At 43.7% G+C, this 13,546-nt stretch overlaps 1 protein-coding gene across 5 annotated transcripts in view; it reads left to right on the top strand.

Moving 5' to 3' along the window:
* Positions 1-13,546, top strand: part of NUDT14 (nudix hydrolase 14) — an 88,944-nt gene that overhangs the window by 45,141 nt on the left and 30,257 nt on the right. For 3 of the 5 annotated variants that reach the window (XM_054027717.1, XM_054027719.1, XM_054027720.1), the window contains exon 2: positions 3,777-3,820. The exons of the other annotated variants lie outside the window; for them this stretch is intronic. In XM_054027717.1, coding sequence (XP_053883692.1) covers positions 3,777-3,820 — 44 coding nt within the window. The remainder of the gene's footprint in view (positions 1-3,776; positions 3,821-13,546) is intronic. 5 annotated transcript variants of the gene reach the window in all.

Below are 13,546 nucleotides of genomic sequence, written 5' to 3'. Positions count from 1 at the left end.
GCAAGTTATCCCCTTCTAGACTTTTTCTCATTGTTTCTTATAAATAGTTTAAAATTTTAGTGTGTTAGTTCAAATAGTCTTAGTTAGATTTAGATAAGTTTCAGTTGAGGGTTGTCCCCCCACCCGCAAGGGCAGGAGATGGGTACGCAGGCTGACACTGCTGCGGAGCCTGGCACCAGGGCCAGTACCGAGAAGGGTGCGGGCCTGGAAATCAGCAGCACTCCCGGCATGGCATTTCAGTGCAAGGGGATCCCTGCAAACCAGAGGGTAAGGAAGACCCAGTGCCCCTGTGGGCATCTTTCTCATCCTCCCCAAATGAAGTGGTGGCGGGCACTTCCACCACACTGCCTACCATGGACAACAGGGCGTACCAAGAGTTGCCCAGGAGGGTGGCTCAAAATTTGAGCATGCAGGCAAAGAAGGTGTCGAGGAGACCAACCCTATGGTTAACATTCTGGTCCCTGAAGATCCTTCAGGGGTGGCTTTGCCCCTCATTAAGACTATACATTAAACCACTAAGGTGTTGTGGTAAAAACCCGCCTCTCTTCCCCCCACGGCAAAAGGGGTGGAGAGGAAATATTTTGTGCCCTCCAAAGGGTATGTTTACTCATCCTCAGCCAGTACTCTGGTGGTAGAGGCTGCCAACCAGAAGGAAAGGCAGGGACAACTGGGGCTGACTCCTGAATCCAAGAAGGTGAAGAAGCTGGATCTCTTCGGTAGGAAAGTGTATTGTACCGGGGGGCTCCAGCTTCACATTGCCAACCAGCAGGCAGTCCTTAGCCGCTATAGCTATAATTTCTGGAATATGCTGTCCAAGTTTCAGGAACTGCTTCCAGCAGATTCCCATTTGGAGTTTGTGGCTGTCCTGGAGGAGGGCAAGGTTGTCGTGAGGACCTCCTTGCAGGCCTCCCTTGACTTGGTGGACTCAGAAAGCCATATGATGGCAACTGCGATAGCAATGAGATGGAGCTCATGGCTTCAAGTGTTGGGACTCCCGCACGAAGTCCAACAGACTATTCAGGACTTGCCTTTTGACTGTTTAGGACTCTTCTTGGAGCAAACAGACACTAGGCTCCACAGCCTGAAAGACTTGCGAGCAACCCTGAAGTCCCTGGGGCTTCATATGCCGGCCCATCAAAGAAAGCCATTTAAACTGCAACCCGCCCCTTGCTTGTACTTGGATCCTCCTAGGCAGGACTATAGCAGAAAGCAGGGTAGGAGTAATAGACTGAGGCCTTCTCAGTCCTCCTCTAACCCAGGGCCAAAGTGCAGCAAAGTAGCCCTCAGCCTCCAAACCAGACTTTTGAAGGGGGTCACGCACCAGTTCAGATCCCGAATCCTTCCCCTACCTTTGTGAATCCTGTACCCCATTTCTACCACGCCTGGGCTCAAATCACCTCAGACCAATGGGTCTTGAGCATGGCAGAGTTGGGATATTCTCTCCAATTCTGTTTCCTCCCACCTTCCCCGTCCCTCTTCAGGGGCCCTTCTCAGGAGCAACTTCTAGTGCAGGAGGTGCAAATGCTCCTACAACTCAGGGCAGTAGAAGAGGTCCCTCTTGAATTCAGGGGCAGGGAATTCTACTCCCGGTCTTTCCTAATCCCAAAGGCCAAGGGTGGGCTCAGGCCTATTTTAGACCTGCAAAACCTAAACAGATTCATGAAGCAGTTGAAGTTCCTGGCTTTCATTTTTCATTATTCCCTCCCTGGATCCAGGGGACTGGTATACCCCCTCGACTTGAAGGATGAGGACTTTCACGTGTCCATGATCCCATCCCACAGACAGTTCCTCTGTTTCGTGGTCAAAAACACCCACTATCAGTTCATGGTCCTCTCCTTTGGCTTCTCGGTGGCCCCCCGGATGTTCACCAAGTGTGTGGCAGTCATGGCAGCCTTCCTGAGGAAGTGACAAGTGCAAGTATTCCCATACCTAGACCACTGGCTAATCAAGGGCCGCTCCCGGGCCCACGTAGAGGCCCACGTGAGCCTGGTGCGGACGACATTCCACAGGCTCGGCCTCATTCTGAACGTGGCAAAGTCAACCATAACCCCACTCAGAGGATAGAGTTAATCAGAGCTCTCCTCGACTCAGGTCAGACTAGGGCATTCCTCCCGGAATCTCGCTTCCTCGCCACGGGCACCATCATAGAGGATCTCCGAAGATTCTTCACTAATATGGCAAGAAATTGCCTGAAACTGCTCGGCCATATGGCTGCTTGCACGTATGTGGTACAGCATGCCAGGCTACAGCTCCATCCCCTTCAGGCTTAGCTAGCCCTGGTATACAGGCCGAACTGAGACCACCTAGACAAATTGGTCTCACTCACTCCTCCAGTCCTCAAATCCTTCCAGTGGTGGCGCGATCCGCAAACAGTATGTGCGTAAGTACCCTTCTCCAGGCCTCAACCATCGCTGTCCCTAGTCACTGATGCATCGGGGATGGGGGGGCGCAGCCAGTCAATCTCCTGTGGCCAGAGAAAAGGAACACTTTCTTACCCCACTGGCCCCAGCCAGGAGCTGACCTGCTCCTTTTAGCCGAGCCTGCTGGGCTCTGATTGGCTGCTTCCACAAGGCCTCTATAGGAAGGCCTGGAGGCCCCACCTCCTTTGCTCCTTCCTGGGGCAGGGTGTAGTAGGACCACAGGTTCTCCAGCAGGGGGCCATGAAGGGCAAGGTACACCCCATCACAGTATCTTTTAGATATACAAGTCCTCAACAGGTCTACCTCTTGCCTGTCCAATTAAAGAGAGAGGCAGTTACCAAAAGAGGTGGTTCCTTCAGGTGGCTCCCAATTTATCATATAAACCCAAAATGTGATTTAAGGAAATAAATCTGTAGGCCACATTTCAGCTGATGCAAACTGGAATAGTTCCATTAGATTTCAGTGGAGCTTTGCTGATTTACACCATCTGAGAACTTATACTTAAGGTGATGGAAAAGGATTTATTTTTTTGTTGAGTTCAGCTGAGGTGTCTTAATAGATATACCACAGACTATACAATGTGAAGTTATATGTGTAAAACAAGTGTCCACATACCAATTAAATCTGTGGGGGAAATTATTACAGTTTAGGGGATAAAATTCAGCTGTGATGTTGGAAGCACAGGTCTACTGAATTTGGCCCAAGATTATCTTGGAAGTAAACAAGTGAATTGTAGCATAGTAGCTAGTTGATTATCAGTTTTCATAGGGTAACAATACAGAGATTTTATTCTGTTGCAAATATTTTTAGCTGTTATGTGCATGCTTTTGCCATCTATAAATCAGGATAAGAATATTCAGTAGCATATCCTTGTAAGTGAACATCCTTATACTGGAAACTAGAGCCCAGATTGTCAAACATTGGGTGCCCAAAACCAGTCTCCTTAAGCCATATGTGGGTACTTAAGTCAGAATAGTCACTGGGAGATATGGGTTCTTAGTACTTCTGAAAATCGGGCATCTTTGATTTAGGTGCCTAAATATAGAGTTAGGTGCCTATTTTAGGCACATGTTTGCAACATATTTGCCTTTGCTCTTACAAAGTGGTAGGTAAGCATTTAGTCCCTTCCTTAGCCCTTTCCAGTTTCTAGTTGAAAATTAAATAGTTGTTCCTGCAACACTACTGTTGTGGTCAAAAATCAATAAATATATTCCAGATTCAGCCAGTTTTGTCAAGGAAGGAAGTTGCTGTTGTTAAAATGATATTTGATTTCAGGTAGCCAATTTTCATTGGGGACTAATTGTATTGATGAGTTTTGTTTTGTTTTGTTTTTTCCTTTTTTTTTTTTTTTTCTAGAATGGCACTAAGAAGTTTTGGGACTTTATGAGGACACATGACAGGTAAACCTGAACAAATGAGCTCATGTCTATTTTCTTTTATCTACATGTCATATTTCATTCAATATTATCTTCAACAATCCCAGTGTGCCAGATCCCTTTTCCTCCTCATTTAGATTCCTCCTAAAGGCCCACTTCTCCTGTGATGCTTGCAAATACTAGCCACCTTCAATCAAATGCCCTCTCAGACCCACAGTTTAAGACAGAGAATAAAAAGAATGATTTACACAATGGGGTAATGCACGCTATTGGGGGTGTGAATTCTGAAGCACACTTTTGGTCCATGTAGACCAGAGGTTCTCAAACTGGGGGTCGGGACCCCTCAAGGGATCGCGAGATTATTACATTGGAGGGTCATGAGCTATCAGCTTCCACCCCAAGCTCCGCTTTGCCTCCAGCATTTATAATGGTGTTAAATATATTTTAAAAGTGTTTTTAATTTATAAGGGGGATCCCACTCAGGGGCTTGCTATGTGAAAGGGGTCACCAGTACCAATATTTGAGAACCACTGATGTAGACCCTGCTGGTGCACACTAAAGGTCCCTAGTGTGCTTTAATGTAGTGCTGTTCAAAAAATATGCCATGTGCAATTATTTGGTTTACATGTGATGTAAGAAATTCTATTTTAAGTCTGATCAAGTCCTATTATTACAGTAGCCTAATTAATCTAGCAATGATGTATCAGGCAAGGCCTACCTCAAGTGACCTTGAAAAGAAAAGATTACAATCTCATAAAAATTCCCTAGTCCTGCCACCCAATTTACATAACGCGGATAACAAATAGAGAATACATGCAGCAGACCCAACTCATGAGCTGTCCATTGCTTAAACATTCATTGAGTAATTTCCAACAAGTTTGTAAAAATTCAGGTCTGATATTTGAAAAATTCGTGAATAAAAAATAAGGGTAAAATTAGACTAACGAATTTCCCAGCTCTGTTTAAAGTAATAAATGTTTTACTGAACTGACCTTACTGGAAGTCAAATGGGAAACTGCTTTGATGTTGTGAGATCATCAGGTAAAACAATTGCTTTCAGGAAATTGTCCAGTGTTAGACTCAGTTGGACCCTTCTAGTAAATGGCATCATATGTAGCTACTTGAGAGATGAATGAAGCGGTAGGAGCAACCAAGCAGGCCTTTGCATATATTCATTTTTATCAAAATGGAGGATACAAAGGTACAAGTTACAGAAAGAATATTGAAAATTAGACATATCTGGATCCATCAAAAATAAAGTCTTTGCAATACTTGAGGATAAGGATAAAAGGGATTGATATTTGAATATTACAGTTCACACAGACTGTTGGAATCTATCTAGAGGACAAACAGATTTCTCTCTACTTATGGGTGTGTATGTAGATTTATGATCATAGATACAAAAAATTGGACTGATGATTGTTGGACATGTAATACTTGCCCTCTGGTTCCAGACAAACTAGTCCAGCTTCAGGTCATAGTGTTAATAATTTTTTTTCTCAAAGGCAATTGCTTCTTATATGATTATTTTTTAATGTAAATCTTAGATTGTGTATACTAACAAAATGATAAACAGCTGGATGGGGATAAATATTATAGGACCAGTTTTCCACAAACTTCTTGAGAATATTATTTTTAAAGGACCTTTTGTGGACATTTTTTAAATAGTTGGGAACATGACTGTATAAAAGGGCTACAGCCACATGTCACGCCAGTCATCTCTGGTCACGTAACATTTGTTAGCTTAACATGTACAACAGCTGCCATCCTAACTTCTTAGTGATTACTGCGTTAAACTGTAGAATGTAGAATGCATAATGTTAATTTCACAAACAATTTAAATTCAACTTACATCATTTCACAGGAACAATAAAAGCTTCCTTTATTCGCAAGATTTCAGTTTTCTTACATAAGCCCTATCCATTAATATGAGACCAAGTATGATCAAATAGATTATAGTCATAAACGGGTACAAAATGCTGTAAATTGACTGAAAACTTATTTTACCTTATTTTAGTAGAACAGTTTGTGGATGTTTGTGCTGGTTGTATGGCTAAGCTTTTCTTTATAGTTGAAGATTTGTTGCTAATGTGTAATTGTTTGGTTGTCTCTGTTTTTGTGGCATGAAATAAATGTGCTCTATTTTGTTGTAAATTATGTGTAAGAGAGGGGGGGAAAATGTTCTTTTTTTATCATTTCACTAATATTGTGAAAAGTGCTTTTTAAATTAGCCTATAATATTCTAAAATTGAATAAAAATACAACAAAACCAGATTGTAACTAAACCGATAATTGTTTTTGTAGTAGTGGTTCCCTTTGCTAGTCTGTACATTTAGATTTGAATCCTAATATCTCAAACCATACAAAGCTGTTTTGCAGATGCCCAGAGAAGGACTAAAACTGTAAAAAGGGGGAGGGGAGAGAATAGTTATAAACTATAGGAAGTCATTTTTAAATAAGCTCAAAATGTTATAGCAGTGTCTGTGTTATGTTGCTAAAATAGCATTGCCTATAGATCTTTGTCGTTAGAGGCAGGGCCGGTGCAAGGATGTTTCGTGCCCTAGGTGAAACTTCCACCTTGCGCCCTCTCCCCTTCCCGAGCCCTGCGGCAGCTCCCCCACCCCTGCCCTGAGGTGCCCCCCCTGCAGCAGCTCCCCACCCTACTCCTGCCCGGGGAGCCCTGCGGCAGCTCCCCACCCCAGCTCACCTCTGCTCCACCTTCTCCCCTAGCCCTGTGGCAGCTCCCCACCCCCACTGCCCTGAGGCGCCCCCCCCGTGGCAGCTCCCCAACCCCCCCGGCCTGGGGAGCCGTGCGGCAGCTCCCCACCCCAGGTCACCTCTGCTCCGCCCCCACCCCAAGCCCTGCGGCAGCTCCCCCCAACCTGAGGTGCCCCCTCCCCCCCCCCGTGGCAGCTCCCCACCCCCTGCCCGGGGAGCCGTGCGGCAGCTCCCCACCCCAGCTCACCTCTGCTCCACCTCCTCCCCGAGCATGCCGTCGCTGCTCCACTTCTCCCACCTCAATCAGCTCTTTGGCGCCGCGAGCCTGGGAGGGAGAGAAGCAGAGCAGGGCAGTGTGCTCAGGGGAGGAGGCGGAGCAGAGGTGAGCTGGGGTGGGGAGCGGTTCCCCTGCGTACCACCCCGCCCCCCTTACTTGCTGCAGACGGTCCTCCCCGCGCCCCCCTGCCCCAGCTCCCTCCACCTAAATGCCAACGACAACTGGGGCGGCCGAAGATCTGGCCGCTGCGGTCGCCACCAAAGAAAATGCCGCCCCCCAAATGCTAGTGCCCTAGGCGACCACCTAGGTCGCCTAATGGGTTGCACCGGCCCTGGTTAGAGGACATCCTGAGGTTTTTTGTAAGGCTCATTATTGTTAATGAAGGACATTTTCAAACTGGGGTGAAATCCTGGCCCCATTGACGTTAATGGCAAAACTCCTATTAACTATTGTGGGATCAGGATTTCACCCAAAGAGTGTAAAATTAGGCACCCAATCAATATGTAGGCACCTAAAAATGACCCTGATTCAGGGAAGCATCATTGCTCAGGAACGATGTTTAGCCAAGTGCTTAGGTGCTCTCTAAAATTGGGGCCTGATTTTCAAAAGTGCTGGAAACTTATTACTTTGCATCAGAGTCAGTGGAAGCTGTTGAGTGCTCGGCACTTTTAAATGTTAGTCCACTTATTTAGATTATCTGTGTGTGCATTGCCTTGCACAGTGGGGCCCTAGTCCTTAGTGTCTCTAGGCATTACTATAACATAAATAAAGCAATTTGGAACTAAATATAAAAGGAAGTTGTTCTGTTTATATTGTGGGTGAACCCAAAGGCTCCATTCAGAATGAGGGCCTCATTCTAGTAGGCATTGTACAAATACATAGGCAGATGTCATTCCATCCCTATTGAGAAAAGCACTTAAGTATGTGCTTAAAGCAAAGTTCCTTGCTGAATAGAGCTGGACTTAAGCATGTGCTTAAATGTTTTGCTCAGCTGGGGCCCCAGAGAACTTGACAGGCTTCTGCTGAAATCAGGATAAGCATGAGTTTAATGTGTCCATATGTGTATTTGATGCAAGTATTTATTCAGTATTTCAGTTCCTTGCTGACAACTATTAAAAGAAACCTATCAACTTGAAAGCCACCTTTCTATCTGAAAATATTGTAATCTACTATTGCTCTGATCCTACAGTAAGATCTGCTAGTGCAAACCCCTGTGGAGTTTCCTTGAAGGTAACAGGGCTTTGTGAGGCAGAGGGGGTCAATGTTAGCAGATCTCATTGCAAGATTGGGTCCTATAGTTAGAAGAAACACCCAAGTGTATGGTAACCGAAAGAAGTTAGGTTAAAAAAGTCTTTGATTTCTTTTTCAGTTGTTATTATTTAACGTTTATATTGTGGTAGTGCTCAGGGGCCTCAACTATATCTGGGCCCCATTGTGGTAGGCCCTGCACATACAGTAAATGACAATTCCTGTCCAGTTAATCTAAACTTTGTGCATTTGACAGCACATTGTTCATAGTCATTTCACTTTTCCTCTGTGTTGTCAGTCAGTCAGTTTCTTTTCTGGAAAAATGCTTGTAAGCATCAACAGGAGAATGATGGGGAAAACATATATACAGGTTTTTTTTAAATGGGATTTTTTGTTTATATTTCAGGATACTCTTTAGTGGGGGCTGTATCAGAAATAATTGCTTTTTTAAAATATCAGGATCTGCATTGTTTTGCTAAAATAGCATTGCTTATAGATCTTTATAGTTAAAAGTCATCCCAGGGTTTTTTGTAAGGCTCATTGTTAATGGAGGACAAGATTTTCAAAACTAGGAGTGAAATTCTGGCCTTGTTGACGTAAATGGGGTCAGCATTTTCACCCAAAGTGTGTAAAGTAAGGCTCCCAAATCCATAAATTGACTTGACAGTGTCCCTCTTACAAAAGTGTAATGGCTTCCTCGCAGAAATGAAAACAGTTAAAATAATACAAATTAATAATTAATGCCTGTAAAAATAAACTGAAGTAATAAAACTAAAATTATCTTGACCCACTAAAATTAGATTGGTGTTCCCATTTAGATCATCCCTCACCCTAATACTGCTATACTTAATACATTAAGAGTTTGAAATGTAATACTTTAGTTTTGTGTTCATCAACTTTGTAGAACAATATACAGAATTTATGAAGGTCAATACGCAGTGATAAAAACAGGAACAAGAAATAGTGTATGAGAATTGGAACATAAGCATACAGTGCAGTGGTTGACAAGTAAGAGAATAGCTTTCAGGTTATGATGTGAATTGGTATAAAGCAAAGGTGATGGAAGTTCACCAGTTTAAACAGATGAAAAATCAATATAAAGCACACTTCATGTAAAAAGAAAAACTTGGAAGTCACTGTAACGTTAGTCACTGGAGTCTGTGGATATTGCCATGTAACTGGGTTATAGTCTTTTGTAACTCTGAACAATGTCATGTGACTAGAGACAGGCAATAAAGACCATTCTCTTACCAGTACTCTTGTGGCTTCTACCTAAATCCTAAACACAAGTCAAATGTCATTGATCAGTGGCTCATTAGTAGTCCCTGAATTAAATATATGTTCTTGATGGAAAATCTTATGAAGTCATTCCTGAATATTTTAAAAGAGGGGAACAAATATCACCACCTTTTAGAATTCAGTAGGGGATAAATTCACTTTATAGTTACAAAAGTAATCACTATCTTACTTGATATATTTAATAAAAAGTCTCCATCCTTTAGCTGTTGTAAAGACTGCTGAAAAATACAGTTTTACTGAAGGGCTTGCAGGGAAGGATTTGCAAGGTCTGTAGGAAGTCCAAGAAATCAGCATTACACTCTATAGTCTCCTGCAGATCCCACAGAAATTGTCTGTACTTCTCAACTGCTATCATGTATAGAGAAAAAGGTTCTTGAAACATACTCTTAAAGCTATTCTAGACAGGAAGAGGAAAAAATAGATATGTACTCAGTTCACTACAACATGCTTTAAATTTAACTCGGTGAAGGGGGTCTGACCTGGCCCCTTTGCATCACCAAGCTCTGCAGAGGCCTTGAGCAATGCAGAGAGAAGGGGCACTGCCAGAGGAGCAGCTTCAATAGGAGATTTCTGCACCCCTTTCATGCCGTGAGGGCAGGCAAGATTATGGGTCGCTAGAACTACACAAGTGGCATGGATAGGGTTACCATATTTTGTGCCTCCCAAAGGAGGACACTCCACGGGGCCCTGCCCCCGCCCCAACTCCGCCCCTTCCCCCAAAGTCTCCGCCCTCTCCACTGCTTCCCGCGAACATTTGATTCGCGGGAAGCCTGAAGCAGGTAAGGGGGAGTGTGGGGGGAGGAGGCGCGGCCCAGGCTGGCCCCGGCCCTGGGGTGCCAGCCCCGGGCCCGGCCCGCCCAGCACTGCAGTCCCCAGCCCGGCCCCTGGGCCCCGGCCGAGCACCCCCGGCACCGCACCGCCGGTCCCCAGCCCGGCCCCCGGCACCGCCGGCCCATCCCCCGAGCCCCCGGCCCGGCCTGGCACCGCTGGCCCGGCCCCCGAGCCGCCGGCCCGGCCCCCGGCCTGGCACCGCTGGCCTGGCCCCCGAGCCCCCGGCCCGGCCCTGGCGGAGCCCCCGGCCCGGCACCGCACCGCCGGCCCGGCCCCGGAGCCCCTGGCCCAGCCCCGCTCCGCCGGCCAGTCCCGGCCCCCAAGGGCCCGGCCCCGCTCCGCCGACCCAGCCCCCAGCCCGGCCCCCGAGCACCCGCACGGCCGGCCCGGCATGTCCCGATTTTCCCGGACATGTCCGGCTTTTTGGGCTTTCCCCCCGGACGGGGATTTGGAGCCCAAAAAGCCGGACATGTCCGGGAAAATCCGGACGTATGGTAACCCTAGGCATGGAGGAATTGTGGTCACTTTTTCCAGCCCATTGGCTGCAGCAAGCAGCTGTGGAGACTGCATTGCAGCCATATGCTCTGAGCACATTATGGGAGCAGATTACCATCCCTCTGCCTATTCCCTGTGCTAGATCACTGGTGCTGTCTGTGAATGAAGTCAGTTTCATCCCATGTGTATTTCCTATGTTATGTACGAATGTATTATGATATATTGTGAAATTTCACTTGTCTTCCTTTTCTATAAGAATGACTTTATTTTAACATGAAAAATAATATGATACATCAGTTTTATGTTTTTGCTGGCTAACGTGCTGCTGTGTGCCATGTCATGCTGCTATACCACAAATCATATTTTTCTCTGTAATTTAATGCCCTCAGTTTTGCCAGATTATGACTAGAGGCATTTTCATTATCATGTTTCAAGTGGGTAGTACATATTTCAGCTCAGATAATAATTACATTATTTGTTTGCCTGTAATATTCTCAAATAACGTGTACTGAGGGCCTGGTTTTCAGCTGAGGCTTGGTAAGGCTTCTGTTTATGTGCCAGCAGTTTTACAGGAGGGTTGCTATGCTTTGGCTAGTACCTGATTACATCCTCAGGTCAGGCTCAGTCACTGTAATGAGGTAAAATTGACTGTATCTATATTTTTTCCTTTATCATGTGGGAATTGGGTGGTAGTGAGCATCCGCTTATGTTTTAAAAAATTCTACTGAAAATCATTCTTAGATGGACTGATTTAAAAAATTGTGTATAACTTGGTGCTTAACAAGTAGGTACTATAGTTAAAATTTATATTTCAAGTATATGTTGATGGAATTGTTAACGCATCTTAAATAATTGCTACAGTTCATTCTCCCACCAGCCTAGTGATTAACCAAACATATGCTTCCTACTTTATGGTGTCATGAGCAACTTCCTGTTGCAGTTAGATTTACAGTGAGACAAATCTTCCTTTTCATTTTTTCCAAAATAATGTTTGTTTTCGTAAATGTGCTTGTCTCATTTTGTATACAGAGTTTATTTAATATTAACTACGTTTAAACGATGTTCGAAAATAGCTTGGAAATGTCATCAGAATTCATTAGTCTTTTAGACCTCTCTAATTATCTTTTGCCAAATCCACTTTATCTGTGATTAGTATGAAAGGCTGAATGTTTTTGTCAGAAGCTTATAGCTTTGCTTTTGTGATAGGCTGCATTTTCAGCAGCTGTTTGGATTGGTGTTGGCCTTTGAAAAATGTAAAATGCTTTGAAGGAAGATTTAAATGAACCAATAAAGATTATGCATACACACACGCATTCAATCTCAAGGCTATCTATATTACAGTTAAAGTTCTGGGAAACTAAAGGAGTTGCATCGAAGGATAAATCAAAGGCTGCAGCTTTATTAAGTCTTCTGAAAATTTAAAGACTATGTTTTCTCTGGCTTTAACTTCTAGGTGCCTGATAAAAGAAAGAAGATAGCACTTAAGATATCCCGTTATAAGTTTCAGGGAAAATTCCAAATATTATTCTGAAGAAAGGAAGAATTAAGTTGAGTTGAGAAGTAACCTAGGGTCTGCATGCAATTGCCCGCTTTTCTGTGTTCACAAAGAAAATGTTTTTTGGATAGGTTATTCTAGATGAACTGAGCTTCTTTGAAGTCTGTACCCCGAAAAATACTTAAGAATGTGACAGGTTTGGGATTGTGTTAGACCTCAATAGAAATTCTAATTTCATTTTTAAAGAAATAGTTTTAAAATTGCATCTATAGCTATTTCTTAGTTGAATGGTAAAATTATGCAGTTTCTCTTCATCTCCTCTCTTACTGTAGCTTACTTCTCAAAGCTACTTTATTTCTTACTACATTTAAAGATGGACTCAATAGGAAGAACACATGGAGAATTTGAGCTCCACTTTCTGATATGGGGGTGAACAAAGAAAGCCAAAGTCTTGAAACTTCAAGAAAAAACAAGATCATGCTTTAAAACTGAAATATTTGAAGCAAAACTAAAATATTTTATTTCCCCTTCATTTTTTCTTATCTGGTTTATTGGTCCTGGTATGTTGGCTCCCTTTCAAGCCGAGCTAGGCAAAAACATTTTACATGAGTTTTTTGTATCCAGAAGTGCTCCACCAGGATCAAGTCTATAAAAGGTCATTTCTATAAAGATCTCTGTGGTTGCATGCTGTGCTTGGCTTTTTTCTGTGTACTGTACGAAGAAGATTCTTAACACTGAATATCACTTGAGAATTGAGATTCTGATTGATTCTGTTCTTTGCTCCATTTATTCCTGCATGTCATCTTGGTATTTTTTTCGTAGGCATTTTCAGTTCTGACAATTTTTTTTGTTCTCTTCTCAGACCGATGCCAACTGAGTGCCCACACAATGCTCAGTAATACTCAAAATAATGTATTCTGCCTAATGCCCTCACCAGGTGCTTCAGAATGTTATTTGAAAGTGGCCTGCAAGAATCATATTCATTATCAATTAAAAAGTCTACTGGATTCTTAACCTTTTAGTAAAACAGTCATGAGTGTCTGAGGAGGAAAACTAGTAAGTGGTTGCTTTTAATGTTTTTGTACTGGGGGAGCTTGGATCATTCCAGATTGATCAGATTATCCTAGATGTCTACAGGATGTGATATTGAGGTGCCTTGATGATTAGAGTTAAGGAAAGGTCAGTTTCTTTGCCCTTATTACCTCATCAACTACTTAGTATAGTATTAGTGTAAGCTCCTATAGAAACCTGGTCTCCAGCCTCTGGGAATCCTGTTTCATTCTTATGAAGACATGAGCCATCGCTGACCCTGCTGCTTTTAGCTGCTGTTATTATTTATTATATATTTTTTGCACATATGCATTTAAAGTTCCCATTGATATGCTAC

This window comes from Malaclemys terrapin, chromosome 4 (genome assembly GCF_027887155.1).
Source record: "Malaclemys terrapin pileata isolate rMalTer1 chromosome 4, rMalTer1.hap1, whole genome shotgun sequence".
Classification (NCBI taxonomy): Eukaryota; Metazoa; Chordata; order Testudines; family Emydidae; genus Malaclemys; species Malaclemys terrapin.
Note: the sequence above shows the minus strand (reverse complement) of the source record. Positions and strands in the feature narration are given on the sequence as shown.